We start from the raw sequence: 22888 nt of genomic DNA, 5'->3' as shown, positions 1-22888 counted from the left end.
TGTTTACAAAACTTTTAAATTTTTTAAATACTAATACTACCTCAAGAATACATAACCTCAGCTGTATTTGGCAAAACTTTTAGTATTTTTGGTCCTCAATGCTCTCAAACTTTGTGCTTTATTTGGTCATTTTAGCTTTTTTTGGATTCGAGCATCACTGATGAGTCTTTTGTAGAAACGTGCGACTGGCGTTAGTACAAAATTTAATCCTGGTAACTATGATGAGTTTATTCAATGGTCAGAATTAAAGTACATTAAGATGTATTAAGTACTCAAATAATCTAAAAAATAAGAAAAATGTCAAACAACCATCTTGATGTGTTCACCAGTTATGTATTACAATTGGCACAATCTCATATCAGTCATTGTCCAATATATGTACATTGATAAGGATTTTTCTCTAGAATTGTCAACGTTCGACCAAGAATGACAATATTCTTTCCAGTTTTGCTGCATCCTATTTTAATATAACACTGTTGCTCGGTGGGATGATGTATCATGCGTTCGTTTCCAAAACCTCCAAAGCAAATCTCAGTTTGGCCATGGTCAGTATATCTTTCACGCCTAGCTGTTCTCCAATAACCTTGTAGTACATATCTGGTGACTTTGGAATATAAAAATAATTTGTAAAAACAATGAACCAATTTGTTTTCATATCGGTCTCATTTCAATATGCTCGTAAGTAAGTAAAACTATGTATTTTGTTTATATTTTTTATGTGTAAGACTGTATAAGACTTCTATCAAAATCATGTCCCATTGTCTATTTTCTTGTTCAATTGAGTGGTCATCCTCTTTGTAGCTTTAATTTGCATGTTTTATTGTTGTTTTGGTTTTAGCACAAGTTCAGTGGGAAATAAAAACTTGTAGACCTCCTCGACCTCCTATGGTGTTATGACAGTTCTTGTCCATTCGTTTTTGATGTTTTTTGTTATTTAATTTTGCCATGTGATTATGGACTTTCCGAATTGATTTTCCTCTAAGTTCAGTATTTTTGTGGTTTTACTTTTTTTTTGTAACTTGATGTTACACTTTGTTTTGACGCGCGGTTTTTTTGTTTTTGTTTTTGTTTTTTCGGAGGAGTCAGTTGTTAGTAGTTGATGTTGTGTGTTACACTGACAATATGATTTTTGAATTCCTGTAATCTTTTATATGTATATGAACTTGTGAGTTGTTGCCCAACACTTATTACATTATCATACCTCATTTACTAAGACACAAAGAAACGCAATCTCTATACCAGATAATCTTCCCAACAAATTTCTGTAAAATAATGTATTTTACGTCTTTAATACTTCTTTAAACTTTTCTTAAATGATTTCGACAAGGGTTATTAATTTAGAAATGGTAATGTTTCTAATACCCTATATTTAAGTATTTCTTTTAATTCATAATTATCTGTGCATAGGAAAGATATATTAAGCCTCAGTTCAAATCCAACTTTTCTGTTAATACTGATGTTGCATGTTTTATTGTTGTTTTGGTTTTAGCACAAGCTTTAAGTTTAATACGATGTTGGTACGAATTCCATTTTGCTATTAACTAGCATAGAAATAAATACGTAGATCGGTCAGTTAGATATAAATATAGTGATTTCTGGTTGAATTCATTACATTGGACTTGAAAAATATATAAAGAAAACCTACTACTACACCTTGGTAAACTGTTCTTATCCTTAACCTACTAACATATCTTGGTAAACGGTTCTTACCCTCAACCTACTAGTATACCTTGGTAATCTGTTCTCCTTCTAAACCTACTAATATACTTTGGTAAACTGTTCTTATCATCAACCTACTAGCTTCCTTGGTTAAGTATTCTTATTCTAAACCTAATAGTATACCTTGGTAAACTGTTCTTACTCCAACCTATTAGTATATCTTGGTAATCTGTTCTTATTTTAAACCTACGTGTATGCCTTGATAAACTGATTTTATCCTTAGCCTACTGTTATGCCTTGGTAAACTGTTCTTACCCCCAACCTACTAGTATACCTTGGTAATCTGTTCTTATTTTAAACCTATGAGTATGCATTGGTAAACTGTTTAAATTCTAAACCTACTATTATACCGTGGTAAACTGTTCTTACCCTCAACCTACTAGTACACCTTGGTAATCTGTTCTTATTTTAAACCTACGTGTATACCTTGGTAAACTATTCTAATCTAAACCCTACTAGTATACCTTGGTAAACTGTTCTTATCAAGCCAACCAGCAATACGTTGAGGGGTCCACTTTTTTACTTTGTCAATCTCAACTGTCATTTTTGTTGACTTCGCAGAAGGTGTACTCGAGAACGATACAACATGATTGTTTTCCAATGGCTTAAACAGAAAAGTGAAATTTATATCATTTCAACTGGAAATGGTAACGTATTCGAACTTTATTAAAAGAAGAATAGTTTCTAATCGGTATGTAAGTGGAAATTGTAGTTTTTAACAGAAAATGTTTTGATTTGTCTTCTTTAAAAGATAATATAAACATACAATTACTAGTAAACCACTTATCAGTATATAGTAATGGTAAAAACTTAATGCGTGTAAATAAAAAGTACCTTAACAGTTGTATACTTAGTAACCATAATCATATCTATGTATTTTGCCTCTTGTTGTACATGTAAATATGTGGCTGAGTGTTTCCAAATATACATGTAGTATATTGTTATTGTTACCAGTATTTAAAAGTACTTGAAGATATAATTTACGTAATACCTGAACTTTTATGTCCGTATTAGGCAATATGGTTGCCGCGCCCGTCATTTTTTGTAATGAAGTCTGTACATCTTTGATTAACTCTTTCATCTTGTTTTCGAAAGCATATTTCCCACTAAAGTCGTAAAATAATTTAGCACCAATGATAAATCCCAACCACCCATCAGGTTTATAACCACCCTCCATCTTCAATGGTATTATCTTTTTCTTCAACTGAAATGCGTATTCCGCCTCTAATAAAAAAAAATACAATAATTCTACATAATTAATCATTGTGTATCATCATGTGATGGGTTTTCGTACTAATAATAATTTTCACTGCTTACGGTTTTCACTGTTGAGTTTTTATTCAGGTGTTTACTCAAATTTTAAAAGCATGTCCTATCGAATGATTTTAGGTATTTAGTTTATTTGTCAAATCTTTCTACTATTTTTAACCGTTTCCGATTAATTTGCGATTTTCGTATGTAAAAAAAACCCGGCGTCATATGTTTTCGTATGAATTAAAAATCGGATCAGTTCACGGACAGAAAATGACTTATTAATCCGGAAATTATAATTTTCTAAAGTCGTGGTTCTGGTGATCGTTTGAATCATAATAAAGGTTATTCAATACTTTTCAGTACTAGAAATAAATAGTAAATAGTTTTAGGTTGGTGTTTCATGTGCTGAAATTGTTACATTTTTATTTATTTCCGATTGACACCTAGTTTCTACAAAGGACATTATTTTTTTTTGAAAACAAAATGCAGTTTTTAAAATTTAGGGTTTAAATGTAAAAAAGTAAGACTGTTTTCATCTTTGTGTATCAAGGATGTGTAAAAAGAATTGTCAATAAAATATTGAATAAATGGATTTTGGACACCCATTTTATATACTGAGAACTATGATAATTTTAACGCGCTCGTTTGTAATAAAAATGACCAAAATACCACATGACAGTCACATGTCTTGAAGATCCGATGTCGTTCAGGCAGACGATATATTTATACTTCATGTAACCCCTTAGAATATTGCTCAACAACTATTCTAGTGAGGCATATTTTTGGCATTAAATAAAAATGGCCAATCTGGTCAGTTTCTATCAAATTTGTTCTAGCGTCTTTTAAAACGACTTTGAATATGTTTTAAAGATGTCAAGTTGTAGTGTTGTTGTTGTTCCAAATATAGAAACCAAAAACCACCACAATATACGCGTGTGAATATCGAAAGCGATGAAATATGGATGATACCAAAATATATAACATACGAAAACATATGACACGACGATAACTGTAAAAGGATTTAAAGCGTTTATTTTGTGTTTTTTTTTTTTGTGTTTCAAAAGACCAATTCCGGTTTAACATGGCTGCGATATGTTTTGGTGGATGATGCTAGAGTATATAACTACTCATATCCCGCAGTCATAGATAAGGGCAGATATCTCATGTAACCTCGAAAACAAGAACGTGTCTAACCTGTAACGTCATACTAGTTGAAAATCACTGTCTACTATACGGTAATAAGTAACAACAGCTTCATCAAACCACTGATGTGTATTACGTCATGTGCCGTGAAAAATACTTAAGAGAGATACGTTGTGCCTCATGAACAATAATATATAATATATTTTTTTCAATATCACACACCGTATCAACCATCAATCGATATAATCACTCGAGCAGAGCTCACGATATTATACTGGTGTCTCGGGTGGATACAGGTGTGATATTCAATAAACCATGATATTTTCTATATATTTTCAAGTCTTTCTCATATTGAAAAAAAATAGTGGTCCTACTAAATCCCTAAAATCTAAGCCAAGTAGGAAGACAGGTTCAAAAAGTATAAAATATACAGGTATCGTGACGTATGATACCTGTGGTACTAAATGTACATGGCGATCACTTCTGTTGTAATGATATCGTCTAAAACTATTTTAGCATTGCTATGACAAAATACTACCCTGCAATTAAATCAAATCCTTGTCTAACAATGCATGGTCTACAAGTGTTGCAACTGTAAACTTAATACTAAAAAAATACCTGCTCTACAGTTATCGCTGTTTTTATACTTTTGTGAAAAACAGACGAGGACAATGTCGGCTTTCTCTACAGCGGTCGCCATTGCTTGGAGTGTAGATCCGTGCATATCATCAATATCCATCCATACTTTCATTCCACTGTTTCTAAGGAAACTACATATATGTTTCATGATTTGCTGATGGCCCCAGTTGTAACTTATCATGACATGACTGTCATTAGTAGCTTTGCTCGTCTTACTTGCGTCAGGTAATTTTAAATTTTCAACTGAAAAAGTTTGCAAACGCAGAAGGTTAATTTAAACAACTTTTAATATTTACTCATACAGCAAGAAGAAGCACTGTTTTCTTTGAAAATTATATGATTATTGAAAAATACATGAAGTCTTTAGACAGGCTTTCTAACCACCTTCGTGACCACAAATGTTTTGAACTAGATGACACAGTATTACTATAGTTCAAACTAGGTTTTTAACATGATTAATACAAACAAAGAAAGAAGATCATAACCAATAGTCATAGTAAAACTGAAGTCGAAAAAAATATAATGGTAATATTCAATTAAACTCACCTATTTGCTGATAGTATTGAGAAGTTCTCAGACCATCCTTCATCGTCCAAAGAGCTTTGGTACAAGTTCTTCTAACCTCAGAATCTTCAGATTTACTGTGTCGAATAAATATATCAATGACACAAATATTATCTTTGTTTTCTATCATTTCGGATTGGTTCTGTTTGTCAAAGGATAAAGTCCACAATGCCTTCACAGCCTCTGAAATTGGTTTTGATTTTCATTAGATTAAAACTGCATTGCATTATGGGGGACTTTATTATTTTGTTTGGTCTAGCAGGTCCACACGTCATTCGCAAAAATGCAGATCCTCTGTAACACAATTAAAGTGGACGCATGTTTAGTCATAGTTATCAAAACTGACTTACTTTTTGAAATTTTTGGTCCTCAAGCTCATCAACTTCGCACTTTAATTTTGCCTTGGCATAAATACAAAATATCAATCCTGGTATCTACGATGAGTTTATTTATCAAAGAACCCATTTATTTACTCTGCACAAAACAATAGGTATTTTGTCTAGTGAAACTTGAAATGCTATTTTATTTCACAATTTAAGTTGTATGGGTAAAGTACTGATGACAACAATCGAATTAGAAACTACCAATTGATAAGTTTGTACTCGCCATTACAGTCATCGCAGATCTTAAAAGGGGGCTTACTATCAAGAGTCTAGGTAGGTGCCAAAACAATGTCGATTGTTTACTATGATACATTGTATGTGTGCAATTGCAAATGTTGTCTTCCTCAAAATACATGATGTTATTAAGACAACAACAAAATAACCAAAACCCCGTATGTTCCCTTGTAACAAGATATTCACAACTATACTGAATTTTTAACTACTGCTTTGTAAACTGCATTGACAGATGAAACGTTGATACCCTGTTTCGCTGTCGCTTGGATATTACTAGCAACAAACTTTGGACGACCATGCAACAATACATATACATTATTTCTTTTTACACATTAAGAAGTCGTAAATTGTCTGTGTTTTAACTTGCCTCTCTGTTCTTCGGTGTATTTTGGTTGATCTGCTAACTCAACCAAGAGTGGCAAAGTCCCGTGTGTTACAACCGTTCTTTTATTTACATTATTCCGGGCAACCATTCTTACGGCTGAAAAAAAAAGAGATTTATTTTAGACTCAATGTTTGATAAATGTGGCAGACTACTAGTTGTTTTCTGTCTAGCGGCAGATAAATATAAATATAGTCATGGGTATTCAAGGCGATTGTCCTTGTCGATGGAGATGTCATAAAGAGTTGAACCGTTTAATTGTCACGGAATAAAGTGTAAGATAGTTGTCAGTAACGGATCCAGAAATGTTCATAAGTGGGGGCCTACTAACTGCCTCAGAGGGGGCCGCTCTGGTCATGCTTCCGTGATTCCCTATATAATCAACCATCATGTTTTTTCCAGAAGGAGGGGTCGGGCCCCTGCACCCTCTTCCCCCTAAATCCGCCTCTTAGTAGGCATCTTGTAAAAGAACAGTTTATGTGTTTAAAATGAAAATGCATTTCCGACAATGAACGAGATAAATTTTAAATATTCTATAATTTGTATGTCAATCAATATGCGACACAAAATAAGATAGGTTGTTATTATTACTTGAAAGAAAGTATACCATTGGTTCAGAAGAAAAGGGGAGGGTAGAAATAAAAGAACAAAAGAAGCTAAGAGTTTAAAATCTATTTGGGTATTAAAAGCGACAAGATAGTGATGTGGGGAATTCGATTAAATTTTATATTTTAGGCTTAAATATTTCTGTAAGTTTTGTTCAAACCTGTTCCAAATAAACAGTTGAGATAGCAATTTTGATAAAGTTTTGAAAAATATCCAAACATTTTATCAAATGATCTTTAAAAGTTAGAAAACAGCTGTTGGTGTCAAATGAAGCGACCGATAATTCTTGACATTTGAAAATAAAACTACATTTTGAAAAAAATTGATTATAAACGATATAATTTACGTACATTATACTATCTAAATGTCAAAAGCTGTGTTGATTGCTTATGATATGATAAATAAATTAAAAGAGAAATCAAACTGGATAGCTGAAATAAATTGTCAAATTCAAACCCAGTGCTTGAAGTGTATATATGTATGCTCTTCTGTCTTCTTAAAGAATGTTGGACTGTTCCTTTGCCCTTAGTTTGTTTTATGCTTTATGTGCACTGATTTTGTGTCATGGATGGAAACCCTATATTCTTTGGGTTTTTTTCTAAAAAGAGTGAGTCACAATCTTAAAGTCAGAAAAACTTAATAAACAGTTATACGAAAATCTATGATAAACGGGACGATTTCAACTTCCCAATTATCAATTTCCCATTTCTCAGCAGTAAATACCCTCTGCCCCTTCGTATGGTGTTTACATATCACAATTGATACGTTATTCACGTGCTTGTTCACACTATACGGACTTCATATACAGGAGTGTGCTCCTTACGCAGAAACTGCTCCAACAAAGTTATGAGGAGGACAGATTAAAATTGACACTCCGTAAATTTTATACACCATCACGAATTGGTGGATCCATATGATGTCTCTTTAACCAAACTAGCTAAGGACATTTTTACCACATGGTAGATTGTGGTTTGTCATTATGTCGTCTAATCTTTTAATTACCAAACGTGACTTATTCCCGATTGTGACTGTTTTGCTGAATGTGAATTCGCATTACTATAAGACGTGTTTCTGTACTTGTTTATCCCAAATTCATGTATTTAGTTTACATGTTTAATGTTATATTTGTAATTCTCATCGGATTTTGTCAAATGTGTTGATGTCTTTTTATTATATTTAGGTGTTACAGATAGAAAAATTAATCACCGCCTTTATTAATTATATTAAATTTTGTACGATTATTTACGTTTGAAGTTGGATTCATAACAAACTGGACATATATATATTACAGTTAATTGCTATTAATAAGTATTGCAATATGCATTTTGTTTAAATTAATTATCAGTATTTAGTTCTGATATAATCTTAAATCAATCCTAATTCTATCTCACTTCGATAGTTTTTCATATTTGACGTCATGCTGTCTCTAAATTTCATAAATTCAAATGTGGCATAACGTTTGTACCTTTTCGCCATCGTATGTGACGTCACATTTTTGTAATTACGTTGACGCCTGGACTGATTCGGGTGTGTCTATTCTGTGTTAAACTTTGCCGTATTTGGCGAAACCTTTTCAACTTTTTATCTCCAGTGCTGTACAACTTTGTACTTTTTTCACTTTCGATCTTTTATATCTGGGCGTCACTTGTAAGTCCTGTGTGGACAAGGCGCGTTTTTGGCGTATTGAATTTTAAACCTGATGCTTTTTGTTATCTATTAATCATGTTTTTCTTTGTCTAATATGTTCTCCTATTTATTTGTATTGTAGTCCTGTAATATTATGTTGTCATTTCAATGTTATATTTAACTTTGCCATTAAAGTGCGAGGTTTGGCATGCCACAAAACCAGGTTCAACCCACCACTTTTATTCCCCTTTAAAAGTGTCCTGTACCAAGTCAGGAAGGTGGCCATTGTTATATTATTGTTCGTTTCTGTGTGTGTTGCATTTTAACGGAGTCGTTTGTGTTTTCTCTTATTTTTGAGATATTGAGATCAGACGTGGCACGGTACTTGTCTATCCCTAATTCATGTATTTGGTTTTCTTGTTATATTTGTTATTCTCGTGGTGTTTTGTCTGATGTTTGGTCCGTTTCTGTGTGTGTTACGTTTCGGTGTTATGTCGTTGTTCTCTTATATTTAATGCGTTTCCCTCGGTTTTAGTTTGTTACCCCGATTTTGTTTTTTGTCCCTGGATTTATGAGTTTTGAACAGCGGTATACTACTGTTGCCTTTATACATCGTTCGTGCGAAAGTTGTGACGGAAAAGTGGAAATCGACATGTAAAAGCGCCCTCGGTTGTGAGATTTTCTCGTTGCGTTGAAGATCTACTGACATCGATCTCAGAAGCTTCCGAAAACATTATAATCTCTACTGACATCGATCTCAGGAGCTTCCGAAATCATTAAATAAAATGTAGTAATAAACTTATCTAACATCAACGAGGTGGTGCTTTTGATACCCGGCCGGGTCAAACCAAAGGTTTTTAAACTGTTTATTTTTTCAATATTTCTCTACCACACTTTCGGCACATCAAAAAGACCATAAAGGTTAGCTTGGGGTCGGTTTAATGGGTCCTTGTTTAACTTGCTTTATAAGCCAGTACACTAAATAAACCGTTTCAGCATGTCAACCAGTTTCCGTATACAGTATAATTATAAGCTTCCGCATTGAATATGCATGTTATATTTTCCGCTAAATATTAAAAGAATCTATCTCTAAAACAAATTTCTTCACTGAGCCGTCACGGTCGCCAGTTTATACATATATTTATTGTTTTTCAGAATTATTTATAAATTAGAAATCACAAAAATCTGGTGTCTTTACATTCTTAACTTACTCCTTGTAATTTCTCGAACAGACCATCCATGACAACGCCTTATTTTACTGTGCATTGCTTTCTTAAGAGATTTTACCATAAATGTAATCAAATCATCGTTGCTCTGAAGAATCCTGCTTTCCTCCTCATTGACAACATTTGCTAGAATAGCAAGACTTGCAAGTCGTTTTATTTCCGAGGAGGAGTCAATGTACGGTTGAACAGCTTCTATAATTCCGATTTCTCTAAGTTTCGGGATAGAATCTTCGTCTTGTGCAATGTTATGTAAAGTTCCCAATGTCGTGGTTAGTAAAATATTGTCATTTTCCTGAAAGTATATTGTATTTTCATTAGTAGTCAATAAAATATAAAAAAAAAAAAAAAAAAAGCAGATGTGGTATGATTGCCAATGAGACAACTCTCCACAAGAGACTAAACGTTTTGACACAGAAATTAACAACTATAGCTCACCGTGCGGCTTTCAACATAGAGCAAAGCCCCTATCGCATAGTCAGCTATAAGAGGCCCCGAAATTACAATTTAAAACAATTCAAACGAGAAAACTAACGGTATATTGTAAAAAAGACAATCATAATTTATGATTATGAAACCATTTGCTTTCCTTTCGGAAAATGTGTAAGATTTAAGTACTCAACAAGTCAAGCAAACAGAAATTGTCTATCCAGCACTTGGAATCATTGATTATAGTTGAAGTGAAAATGTTGCTTTCGCAGAATAGTTTGCTTTGTCTCTAACTACAATATTTATTTTACATTGTACAAGTACTTATTGTTCAATACATGTAAACACAAGCTTGGGAATAGTGAGAGGGATACATTGTTGCATTGTTTTGTGCTCTATCTCCGGATTGAACATTGTAAACTTTAGCATTTCCACTATTTTTTCAGATACTGGACAGAAAAAGGGTGCTTTTTATTTCTAATTAAAAGTTTTTGATATTATTTAAAGTCTTCAAAAATATACCTTTAGCTCTTGTTTTAAATGTGGCTCTTTCCATTCGTGTAGTTTCTGTATCAAAATTTTAAGGAAATCACTTTGCTCCAAAATTGTCTTGCACACATTTGGGTCTCTGTTGTCGGTAATATTTTGTAAAAAGACAATCATGTTCTTTAATGGCTTGAATATTGCTCCGACCGGTTTCCCTTCTGAGTTTCTGTAACCAGAATGAAGTATAGTTTTACATAGCTCACAGAATATCACCAAAGTGTTATTATCGTTGAGTATGAGCTCTCCGGCAAGAAGCAGTCTATATTCAGTTCTTCGTTTAATTGAACTTTTCTTAAGCCAGAAGTAAGAATTATAGATTTTTAAAATGCTTGATCTCAAGGTTTCGGTCAAATGTCCTTCCGATGTCCGATCGTGTTGACTGTTGTTAATCTCTTTCATTGCTTTTTTGGCTTTCTCCAATAACTCTAACTTTTTTACTTCAAAATCTGTTTCTGTTAAAATATCAACGACCTCTCTGGTCTCGTCATTTTTCTCTTCTTCTTCGTCTATTTCCGTCTTCCCATCTTCTGTAGCCATTTTCTTATCTACAATATTTATCGAGGTATTAGCAGCTGAATGAACTTTGCTATTAGGTTGTATCATATGACCATTGTTAGCACCTATATTTCCATTGACACTCTTAGAATATTTATTCATTGCTTTAAGAACTTGAAACCTTCCTCATGTTTTGATGTACTAAATATTTTTTACAAAATATAACCACTTCTACCAGACTCAAGCTAGCGACCAATTCTAGCGACCAATCAAGCTAGCGACCAATTCTATCGACCACTTAAGTTAACACTGAGCATAAACACATAACAGTACCATTTCGAGATATGTCCGAAAATCACAAAATGACATTATACTACAACGTTCTACTAAATTAAATATTTAATACGTGAGGTATCGCTATTGATAGAAAAATACATACTTAATATACTTTGAAAAAGAAACATTGCAAAGGAAACACCTATTGATTTTGTTTTAATTTTATTTTGGATTCCAACAAATAAACACGAGTAGCATACTTGCTTGCTAGAGGCTAATATTCTAAATTAGTTATTCAGTTTTTGAAGACTTTATATTACATGGTATTATACATTTATTTCAAATCGAGATTTATGTTTTAACTAGATATACTGTTTCCAGATTAGATATTAAAAAAAAACCCTTTATGGTCCAAATACCTTATATGGTCCGGCCAGATGATAATAAAACGAGTATAATACTAATATGGTCCAATCATACGCGGCGCACGATTAGACCATATGAGTATACGCATATGGTCATGACTACACGCATATGGTCCAAATATTGATATGGTTCGGAACATATTCGTAAGTATTGTAAAACAGAATAAAAAAATCTAAGTACAGCCGTTCAAATGTCAACTTACGGTGAGATAAAGTGAACAAGGAACTAGAAAAATATCGAGTATTTACTCAAAACCATTTAGGTTTGAGGGGAGTGGTTCTCGAAACAGTATAATGGGTATAGTCCAAGGCACTTCAGATAATACGGAAAGCAGTAAAACAAATAAAAATATAATAAGAAAGAAAAAAACACAATGTATTCAATGCAAGTCAAAACATTTAAACTACGTTCAGCCAGATGCATTTTTTTTTATCTTTAATTCAACATTTATATACAACAGATATATTACATATTACTCAAAAATATCACAAGAATGTTTGAAGTATAATGACATAAATAATCAACCCGAAAATTAGAAAATAAATGTTATGAATCCTTCGGTTTCTAGTACAACAATGTTGTTCTTTAAAAAGTGTTTCTCAAAAATATTTCTCATACATCTTGCATCAAACAAGTATTCATACAGAATAGTTATATAATGTTTTATACTGTATAAGGTCAACTTTACTGTTTAACCTCTTAAGTAAATTCCTTCTGTGAAGATACAACTTCTATTTTTTTTTCTCGTTTCAACCTTTATTCAGACATTATGTAGCATGTTATTAATAAAGTGACCGATACAGACAAAAGAGTAATAAGTTGTCTAACAGATAACATTGTATACATCATTTCTTATTCAATATATTCTTTTAAGATAAATTATTCGTATTTTTTTTTTTATCAATTACACAATGCATTACATGTCAAGAAAAAATTCTGATTTAAAGACAAAAACTAATGTTGTGTGAATATTCTTTCTTATCTTCTCATATGTGATCAGAGGAAGTTTCAAATATATATCTTTGATTTCGTGTATCGACTTGTTGTTTATTCAATCATTCAACTTAAACATTTATAATAAAATTATTATATATTACACTTAAAGATGCATCAGCAATTATATTTTAAATTTTTAAAACATACGTCTGCAATTTTTCAGTTACCAATCAGTTTTAAACAGATCCATCGAAATATTGTTATTATTTCATCTAAATTATTATTAAAAAATGGTGAGCAAAAGTAAATAACATTACAAAATTATAACAAACTTCTTCAATTATTAAATATCAATTAGAATGAATAAAATGAAAATATAATATTATAAGCAAATAAAAAAAACAGTCGAAAATAATTGATAACTGAAAAGGGAAACAATCTAGTCCTATTACATTTATAATAAGTTACTGATCGTTACTATATCGGCCCAATCAAGAGAATATACAAAGTAGTACATATATCAAACAAAATTAGTTATTATGCATATTTATAAATCTTTGTCAATAAGTATAATATTTAGTTCATTTTGGTATCAAATGAAAGCGTATTCACTTAGGATCACGAAAGACCCGTGTTGAATAATAATCAGAAAAAAAATAATAAAAAAGGGCATATTTCCCCCGTTGTATAGTTGGCTTAGTACCTGTTTTTTATTCTGAATTTCTAGGGAACCAGAAGACAGCAATACACAGTTAGGAGTTTGGTTTCGCATTTTGGCCCCTGTGCATTTTTTATATATAAAAGTTGTTGTGCAATAAAATGTTATTTTTACATGTTTAATGGGCTATTTTCTGTTTGACTTTCCGTATTTTCATAGCTTTACCAGCCATAGGTCCAGAAATTAATGTAATATTTCTGGTGCACTTTCCCACCCGGGCATTTTCATGAATAAAAGGGTCTGGGACAAGCTTTCAATCCCACTAGGTGTGGGTAAAAACTTTGCCGTAGGGAACTGTACAGAAAGAGTTAAAATATGAGCCCATACCCATTTCTGTATAGGTACCTCAATTCAAACTTTGGATGGACAATGAAGTCTTCAGGTGCACTTTCCCACCCTGGAATTGATACGAGTTGAAGATATGGATGAAAGCTATCAATCTAACCACCTGCGGTCAAGAACTTTGCCGTAGGGGGTTGGCAGTAAAGCCACTGCTGCCACCACCCGTAATGGACAAAATAGAGAAATTGGGTATGGGGTTGTCAGCTTCTGGTGCACTTTACCACCCGGGCTAATATCCATATCTTCACTTCGTATCAATCCCTGGGTGGGAAAGTGCACCTGAAGACTTCACTGGCCATCCAAAGTCTGAATTACCTATACAGTTATGGGTATGGGCTAATTTTTTCAGTCTTTCTGTACAGTTCCCTACGGCAAAGTTTTTTCCCACACCTAGTGGCATTGAAAGCTTGTCCCAGACCCTTTTATTCATGAAAATGCCCAGGTGGGAAAGTGCACCGGAAGCTGACAACAACATACTCAATTTCTCATTTTGGTCCATTATGGGTGGTGGCAGCAGTCGCTTTACTCTCGTCCCCCTACGGCAAAGTTCTTGACCGCAGGTGGTTAGATTGAAAGCTATTATCCATATCTTCAACTCGTATCAATCCCTGGGTGGGAAAGTGCACCTGAAGACTTCACTGGCCATCCAAAGTCTGAGGTACCTATACAGTTATGGGTATGGGCTCATTTTTTCAGTCTTTCTGTACAGTTCCCTACGGCAAAGTTTTTTCCCACACCTAGTGGCATTGAAAGCTTGTTCCTGACCCTTTTATTCATGAAAATGCCCAGGTGGGAAAGTGCACCGGAAGCTGACAACAACATACTCAATTTCTCATTTTGGTCCATTATGGGTGGTGGCAGCAGTCGCTTTACTCTCGTCCCCCTACGGCAAAGTTCTTGACCGCAGGTGGTTAGATTGAAAGCTATTATCCATATCTTCAACTCGTATCAATCCCTGGGTGGGAAAGTGCTCCTGAAGACTTCACTGGCCATCCAAAGTCTGAGGTACCTATACAGTTATGGGTATGGGCTCATTTTTTCAGTCTTTCTGTACAGTTCCCTACGGCAAAGTTTTTTCCCACACCTAGTGGCATTGAAAGCTTGTCCCAGACCCTTTTATTCATGAAAATGTCCAGGTGTGAAAGTGCACCGGAAGCTGACAACAACATACTCAATTTCTCATTTTGGTCCATTATGGGTGGTGGCAGCAGTCGCTTTACTCTCATCCCCCTACGGCAAAGTTCTTGACCGCAGGTGGTTAGATTGAAAGCTATTATCCATATCTTCAACTCGTATCAATCCCTGGGTGGGAAAGTGCACCTGAAGACTTCACTGGCCATCCAAAGTCTGAGGTACCTATACAGTTATGGGTATGGGCTCATTTTTTCAGTCTTTCTGTACAGTTCCCTACGGCAAAGTTTTTTCCCACACCTAGTGGCATTGAAAGCTTGTCCCAGACCCTTTTATTCATGAAAATGCCCAGGTGGGAAAGTGCACCGGAAGTTGGTCCATTATGGGTGGTGGCAGCAGTCTTTCTGTACCGTTCCCTACGGCAAATTTTTTCCCCACACGTGGCGATGTTGTTTTCTTCGTGTCCAACGTACATTCTTTCGGCAAGCCTCGCAAGCTCCATACGGTAAAGTACGCCACCGTACATGGCTCAAATAAAAGGTAATAAATCAGAGATAAAATGATTTTTTGGGGGTTAAAACCTTCTGGGAATTGAATCCCTCCTACACTTTCTCACTAACATCTAAATATTAAAGAAAAATTCCTTGGCTCTAACTCCAAATGGACAATTTTATGTTAAGGGGGTCCTTAAATCTTTTGAAAGCTTCCGATGTGCTATTTTTTAACCTTTTCTAATCAAACCGGACCAAATCACTACTTACTCTAAAATTCATGACCCAATTTTGTTTTACAGTGTGCTTTAATCCCCTTATTTGAGGCATAAAACATGAAGAAATACATTTGGAAGGGGTATAAAAAATGGCAAATAAAACACTGTCCACACTAAGGACTATATTCGAATCAAAGGACGATAACTGTGTACTCGGACCATTTGAGGATGCTGAATGTATAGAAAGCCAGTATATAGTAATTCTTTCGAACATAAGATATTTCTTATTTCGTTTATTTGAAAGCTTATACATTTTACACAGGAACGAGTTTAAGTCAACTCACATTAAATAGTTATTCTATGCTACGCTTACAACAGTAAAGACCGTATCTGATCTGTAGGTTTGTTCGTTCGTTCGTTTTTCCGTGTATCCATCCATTTATACTGTATCAGATTGAAAGACGACATTGCAGTCTGATCAAGTTGAAACTAGGTACACATAAAATTGAGAATGGAAATGGGGAATGTGCCAAAGAGACAACAACCCGACCATAGAAAAAAACAACAGCAGAAGGTCACCAACAGGTCTTCAATATAGCGAGAAATACCCGCACCCGGAGGCGTCCTTCAACTGGCCCCTAAATGTTTATTAAAATATATTCTTTTTAAAATTATTTACGGTTCTCTGAATATGGAAAATAATTGTGCTAGCAAATCATCATAGACAAACACTGTTGTTTTTTTCTAATTTAATTCGTTTACTTTTTATTCTCATTTCGTATCCGTAAATTACTCGTATATTATAACTATTATGTGATTGGGGATATACGATCCGTTTTTAATAGTTTATTTGCAATCCTTGATTTTTGTTTACCATCTCAGTTAAGAGTTTGGGAAACTGAGAAAACGTAAAGAAGGCATCAAAATATAGTATATGCCCTTCTCTATAGAGTAAAATACGTAGAGGAGCGCACTTTCCATTCTATAAATACATATATAATAACATGATGTATGTGTTTATGTAGGGGAATAAAAATCGTCTCTAAAAAGATTGTTCCTTTGCTTTTTGTGTATTTTGCGCTGTGCATTTGCTGATTAAAGATACCCCTATCTCCTTTGTTTTTCTATTGTATTACGATATTTTGACCTTTTTTTTCTGGGACGTTCTCCCTTTACTGATTTATATTAAAGCAGACATTTAGCAAGCAAACTAGTCACTCAGTACATTAGGCTACAGGCGGCATTGATGTTGTAGTGTACCTTCTGACTTGATATGATGGATACCTCTAGTTATTTAAAGGTAAAAAACAATATAAACCGTATTGGTAGCCATATTTTATTTTTAACAGAACGTTGTTCCATTATGTCGTTTTGTGGTTTTCTCATATTCCACATTATGATTCTTTGACAAGTTGATTCTCATTGTGTTCTTAAGTGGTCGCTAGAATTGGTCGCTAGCTTGATTGGTCACTAGGATTGGTCGCTAGCTTGAGTCTGGTCCATTTTTTATACGTCTTCATGGGTAAATCTTACAAGAAAAGAAGACTTAAGGGAAATATTTTTATCATTGTCGACATGTATATCACAAACTAGAACTAGGCCAGTTTTCCTTTCATAATTTCTATATACCAAACAAACAATTCTAATAGGACCAACTCATTATTTATGTTTTTCCCTTATGAATACGAATATAACATGATATATATCATAATTATTGATAATTCAAAATTCTTGTGTGTTTTATTGCAACCAGATTTCAGTACATAGTTTAAGTCAAGCTTGACTATAAGAACGATGATATTAATTTTAAAACAGTATCGACCTATTTTCTGAAATTTATGGTTTAAATTCATTGTTGTTCAAAATACAACAAAATGTGTATGCATGTACATAAATAATATACAAATACTATGGAACGCCACAGCTGTCTTATGTGGTGCTCTGACATTACGTGATGTGGTTAGATCATTACTTGATGATATTTCAATATTACGTAATGATGTTTTGATACTGCTCAATATGGTAACGTCATTACTTGATGATATTTTGATATTACATGATAGGGTTAAGTAATAACTTGATATGGTTTTGTCATTACTTTATATGTTTTCAACATTATTTAATGAGATTATGTCGTAAGGCAAATTTGAATGTGGTTGTGCCATTAGGCAATGTGGTTGTGCCATTAGGCAATGTGATTTTAACATTACTTGATGTCTATATAGATTTACGTAATGCAGTTGTTTCATTACACGATGTGATTCTGTTATTTCGTAATGATGGTGGTTTTGTTTTTTATAAGGCTTAGACATTACACTGCTTGATATGTTTATTCCCGTTTTGTATTGGAGATTGCAGATATAAAACACATAATTGTTCCCGCGAGACCCTTCAAACTTTTCCTGACAGCTTTCTGATCCTATTTACTCTTGCAAAAATGGAAAAATGATAAAATATGGGTGCTTCACAAGAAATCAAATTTAGAAAATAAGGTCGCGTGTTTCTAGACACAAACTTTGAAAAATATACCAATCAGAACGAAAACCTGCATCTGCAGGTCGTTTAAACATTCGGATATTTAATCATCTGAGACAGAAAATACGTTAGAATATAAAAAAAGAAGATGTGGTATGATTGCCAATGAGACAACTTTCCACAAGAGACCAAAATGACACAGAAATGAACAATTAAAGGTCACCGTACGGCCTTCAACAATGAGAAAAGCCGATACCTCATAGTCAGCTATAAATGATCCCAAAATCACAATGTAAAACAATTCAAACGAGAAAACTAACGGCCTTAATTCATGTACAAAAAATGAACGATATACAAATATGTAACACATAAACAAACGACAACCACTGAAAGGCTCCTGACTTTGAACAGCACAGACATACAGAATGTGGCGGGGTTAAACATGTTAGCGGGATCCCAACCCTCCCCTAACCTGGGACAGTGGTGTAAACTTGGTATATTCGGGAAACGAAAATACCATAAAGCTGTCGAAATCCTATTCAAAATCAGAAGTTTAAAGTTTAAAAGTCATCGGTGAATATTGATTGACCTACCTTCTTTTGGATAATTATAAAATGTCCTCTATTCCTTTCACAAATTGATACTCAGATTTCTCCAATAAATCAAAAACAACTTTAAGATTAACTCGAGCAGGATTGTGACCGTGTAGCGATCCTGTATAATACAGCGAACACTTAGAATTAACAAAAACTATTATAAATGACTTTTAACCGTCAGTGGTCATTGTGGCATCCTCAGTATCGACTAATATTAAATGACGAACATGTCAATAAATTCTAATAAGTGTGTTTGTCGTTGTACACATGCCTACTATATTATTAAATATTTCTATAATTAAATCTTGCCCTAACAAGATAATCAAATGGCATATTAATTAAAACTAGTATAACGGTGTTTAATTGAAGTGCTTTGACTGACCTGGCACGTGATCATAGTTACATTTAGTCAACTATTATATAATAGAGGATCATCATTCTTCAACTACTAGTAATTGAGAGATGAGACTTAAATAAAATATTAAATTGAATTGAATCACAACAACAAAATAGAAAATGTAATGTTTATATTTGATATTTTAATTATAATGTGACACAAAGCGAATAAGCGAATGGTAGTATTTCTTTAGCAGCTTTATTTACCATTTCTTCTTAGTACTTTATGTTCAATTTTACAGAAATTAAAACTGTTGCAATTCACAGTCTATATATGTTACAATACAGATAAATTTTAACTGACTGATATTAATCAAGTTTGGACCAACGCCATGTGTTTAAAAGTTTGAAATATTTTCGGATATGTTTTGAAGTATTGTTTTTTTGTTCTTCTGAGAATAACAGTACTTTGACTTTTAATAAAGAACCGAGCACGCTAAACAAGACACATTACCATCGGTTTCATAGAGCTCATCATGGCAAAACTTTAAAGGAATATTTTGGATAAAACGAGTAAATATAAGAAAAAAAAGACGTGGTATGATTACAAATGAGACAACTCTCCACAAGTGATCAAATGACACAGAAAATTAACATCAATAGATCTTCAACAATGTGTTAAGCCAATATCACAAATTCTTTCCCGGTTTGGTATTAACGAAATGATGCGACTATCAGTATAAAAAATAATCTTAACGGAAGATGACAGATTGTGCAGCAAATAACAAACATATATACGCACATCTCCACACATCTTCGCTAGCCAAGGGTTACGATCCACTTCCCTCCTCTCCACCCCCTGTGGAGAGGAGGGAAGTGGATCGTAACCCTTTGCTAGCAAAGAAGGGTGGAGAGGGGGGAAGTTGATCGTAACCCTTGGCTAGCAAAGAAGGGTGGAGAGGGGGGAAGTTGATCGTAACCCTTGGCTAGCGAAGAAGGGTCGAGAGGAGGGAAGTGGATCGTAACCCTTGGTTAGCGAAGAAGGATGGAGAGGAGGGAAGTGGATCGTAACCCTTGGCTAGCGAATAAGGGTGGAGAGGAGAGAAGTGGATCGTAACCCTTGGCTAGCGAAGAAGGGTAGAGAGGAGGGAAGTGGATCGTAACCCTTGGCTAGCGAAGATGATCTCCACAGAAAGACATCATATAATTACAGAAAAATAACAAAATTTAATGAATATCGTATTGAAATGATAATTTTGTTTTGTATAAAAAATTAAAAAAGAAAACAATTGAAAAAGATCAATCAATATTTACCTTGAGAATCTTTTATGCTATGTATATACAGTCGTCAATAAATATCCAAAACGTTACAGATTATAAATCAACACTTCACTATAAACGGTTTCCAATACAAATATTTGTTTTCAAATGTAGGTTATCGACTATTTAAATCCACAGGCGCTTGGGTCTAGCATACTGAGAAACAAAGTATGGATAGTAAAATTGGATATTTTCTCTGGGTCGTTTAAATCACTCGAAACTAGGTGAGACATGCACAGAAGTGATAGATATGTATTATAAATATAGAAAATTGAATATTTTAATAAAAAAAAAAAATCTGTATCCTAGACCCAAGCGCCTGTGTTTAAATCGGCAAATCGGTTCGTTACCTCACTGGAAATTTTAATGGCTTAATCGATAAATGTGAACTAGAATGTATGCAATATATAGTAGAGGGTTTGGATCGGGTTAAATGATTAAAGAATAATACCCTGAAAAAATGAAGATTAGAGAATAACGGGCAAAAAAAATGAAGATTAGAGAAAAAAGGGGTTAATTTCTTGAAGATTAGAGAAAAAAGGGGTTAATATTTTAAAGGTTAGAGAAAAAAGGGGTGATAATTAATGTTTACAGAATAACAGACCCCCCCCCCCCATCCAGACCCTCATAGTAGGACTGTTAAACTCGGGTATAGTCAGTTTCCCGCCAACAAAATATAACATTGCCTTTTTGTTACCCCAAAGCTGACCAGCCTTTTTTCTGGGAAATGGGTTCATTTTCCTCTTTCCATAGTACTCTGTTTTATTTCAGAGTTCAAATTTTAAACTAAACATTACCAATAATAGCAAAGTTATACCTTTTATTCAAAAGGCAATAATTCTATATATACCTACGTATATTACATATATTACATATGTTTCTGCTATATTATCTTTTTATTATAAATTATAAACTGTTACAGTAACTTAATTATTTAAATAAAGTTTCCTTTCCAGCAGAGCTTGCATACGTATCTAACTAATGTATATATCCCAATTGATACGATATTCCAATGATTGTATACCCTATCATGATTTCCTTTATAGAGAGTTGCTGCTCACAATGCTATTAAACCAAGAGGTCCAATTGGTGAAGTTGAAATCACCACTTCGCAAGTTTTACGGACGCCATCACGATTTGGTTGACTGTTATAGATTATCCGTTTCACATAGGATAAAGGATATGTCCTTTATGTCGAAAATACAATCCCGTCCCCTCTCCCCGAATTTGACCCACTGAATTTGATTTATTACTGGGTTTGTACGACGGGTGCCACATTTTGAGCGGATCTGCACTTCCCTAGTACCTTAGATCACCACAGTTTGTGATGAGGTTCGTGTTGCTTTGTCTTTAGTTTTCCGTGATGTGTTTTGTGTACTTTAGTTGTTTGTCTAATTGTCCCTTTTGTCACCATATCGTTGTCAGTTTATTTGCGACTCTAGAGTTTGAATGTCCTCTGGTATCGTTCGCCTCTCTTTTGGAAAAATTATCTCTTCAGCTGCATAATGCCGATAAAGACTGACAAATTTAAAACTCGTTATGAAATTTTCCATAAAAAAAACGGTAAATAAAAAAAACACATTAACATTATAAAGGAATTGTAAACATGTACGGGGACATGAAATCAAAAGTCCATCAAGTCTTATTAAATATGTAAAGTTATAATGTAAACAATTGCAAATACTAAGTTTTACTCACCTGTTCAGGTAGATTTAAGTATACACATATATAGCATTTTCACTATTCCAAATAATCAATAAATGTCATAATGAAATGAAAAATGTAGCACACTGTCCCTGCTTAGCATTAAAAAAAAAAACCAGTATTAGTGTTCTAGTGCAATCGACTATCGATGATCCGTGACTCGATTAGAGAATAAAGATCAATAAACAATCTTAAGAAATTTACGATCCCTGACAGAATGAATGTATTTACTACGGGGGTATCTCCATTCATGTTAATCTACTCAGCTTATTAGTTAATGATTGATTTCCACAATGCTGATAAATAAATTATGAGATAGAGCGAAAAAGCATGCACTTCTGTATGATCATTAAAACTAGGAGCAGAGGGAAAAAGACCAGTGACGTAAACTGTGGTATTATGTCTATAAATACAATTAAATAAAAGCCGATTTATTGTCACTTTGTCCTTTAATTGTTTGGTATACTGCAATTCACGATATTCAGACATTGAAATGATGGAACTTTACAAATAAGTTTTTTCTTCTTCCAGAAACAATCATTGAGATTGTTTGGTGGGAAAGCGTAGAAATTTTCTAAAAAAAAAATGCAGGCTTTCGAACATCTTCCTCAAGGATTATGAACTATGGCCTAAAGGGGAAATACAAATTTAAGTCTGTACGTACCACAAAATTCGA

General features: G+C 33.7%; 1 protein-coding gene across 4 annotated transcripts; it reads right to left on the bottom strand.

Annotated features, from left to right (window-relative positions):
• Window positions 1-300: 300 nt before the first annotated feature.
• On the bottom strand, window positions 301-22593 carry LOC139520075 (uncharacterized). Of its 4 annotated transcripts, none has more exons than XM_071312493.1 (10): window positions 22207-22593; window positions 10725-11293; window positions 9762-10068; window positions 6304-6417; window positions 5302-5502; window positions 4735-4998; window positions 2711-2943; window positions 2184-2323; window positions 1202-1262; window positions 301-604 (listed from the first exon to the last, which is right to left on the bottom strand). In XM_071312493.1, the coding sequence occupies exons 2-10, from the start codon at window positions 11283-11285 to the stop codon at window positions 497-499; spliced, it is 1989 nt and encodes a 662-aa protein (XP_071168594.1). In that variant the 5' UTR covers window positions 11286-11293; window positions 22207-22593; the 3' UTR covers window positions 301-496. The 4 variants fall into 4 exon arrangements, with proteins under 4 accessions (XP_071168594.1, XP_071168595.1, XP_071168597.1 ...); XM_071312494.1 differs by lacking the exon at window positions 22207-22593 and adding an exon at window positions 20503-20664; XM_071312496.1 differs by lacking the exon at window positions 22207-22593 and adding an exon at window positions 18850-19062.
• Window positions 22594-22888: the final 295 nt, after the last annotated feature.

The sequence above is a fragment of the Mytilus edulis genome, chromosome 4, assembly GCF_963676685.1.
Source record: "Mytilus edulis chromosome 4, xbMytEdul2.2, whole genome shotgun sequence".
NCBI classification, from domain to species: domain Eukaryota; kingdom Metazoa; phylum Mollusca; class Bivalvia; order Mytilida; family Mytilidae; genus Mytilus; species Mytilus edulis.
This window is presented reverse-complemented; position numbering and strand designations above follow the sequence as displayed.

Excerpts from the sequence above, each read along its gene's own strand:
- LOC139520075 (XM_071312492.1), bottom strand. The coding sequence starts at position 11,405 with ATGAATAAATATTCTAAGAGTGTCAATGGAAATATAGGTGCTAACAAT. Across the intron at positions 2,324-2,710 it reads ATACGGACATAAAAGTTCAG|CCATTGGAAAACAATCATGT; the intron begins GTATTACGTAAA and ends TTTCTGTTTAAG. Across the intron at positions 1,263-2,183 it reads GATAAGAACAGTTTACCAAG|AAATTTGTTGGGAAGATTAT; the intron begins GTATACTAGTAG and ends ATTATTTTACAG.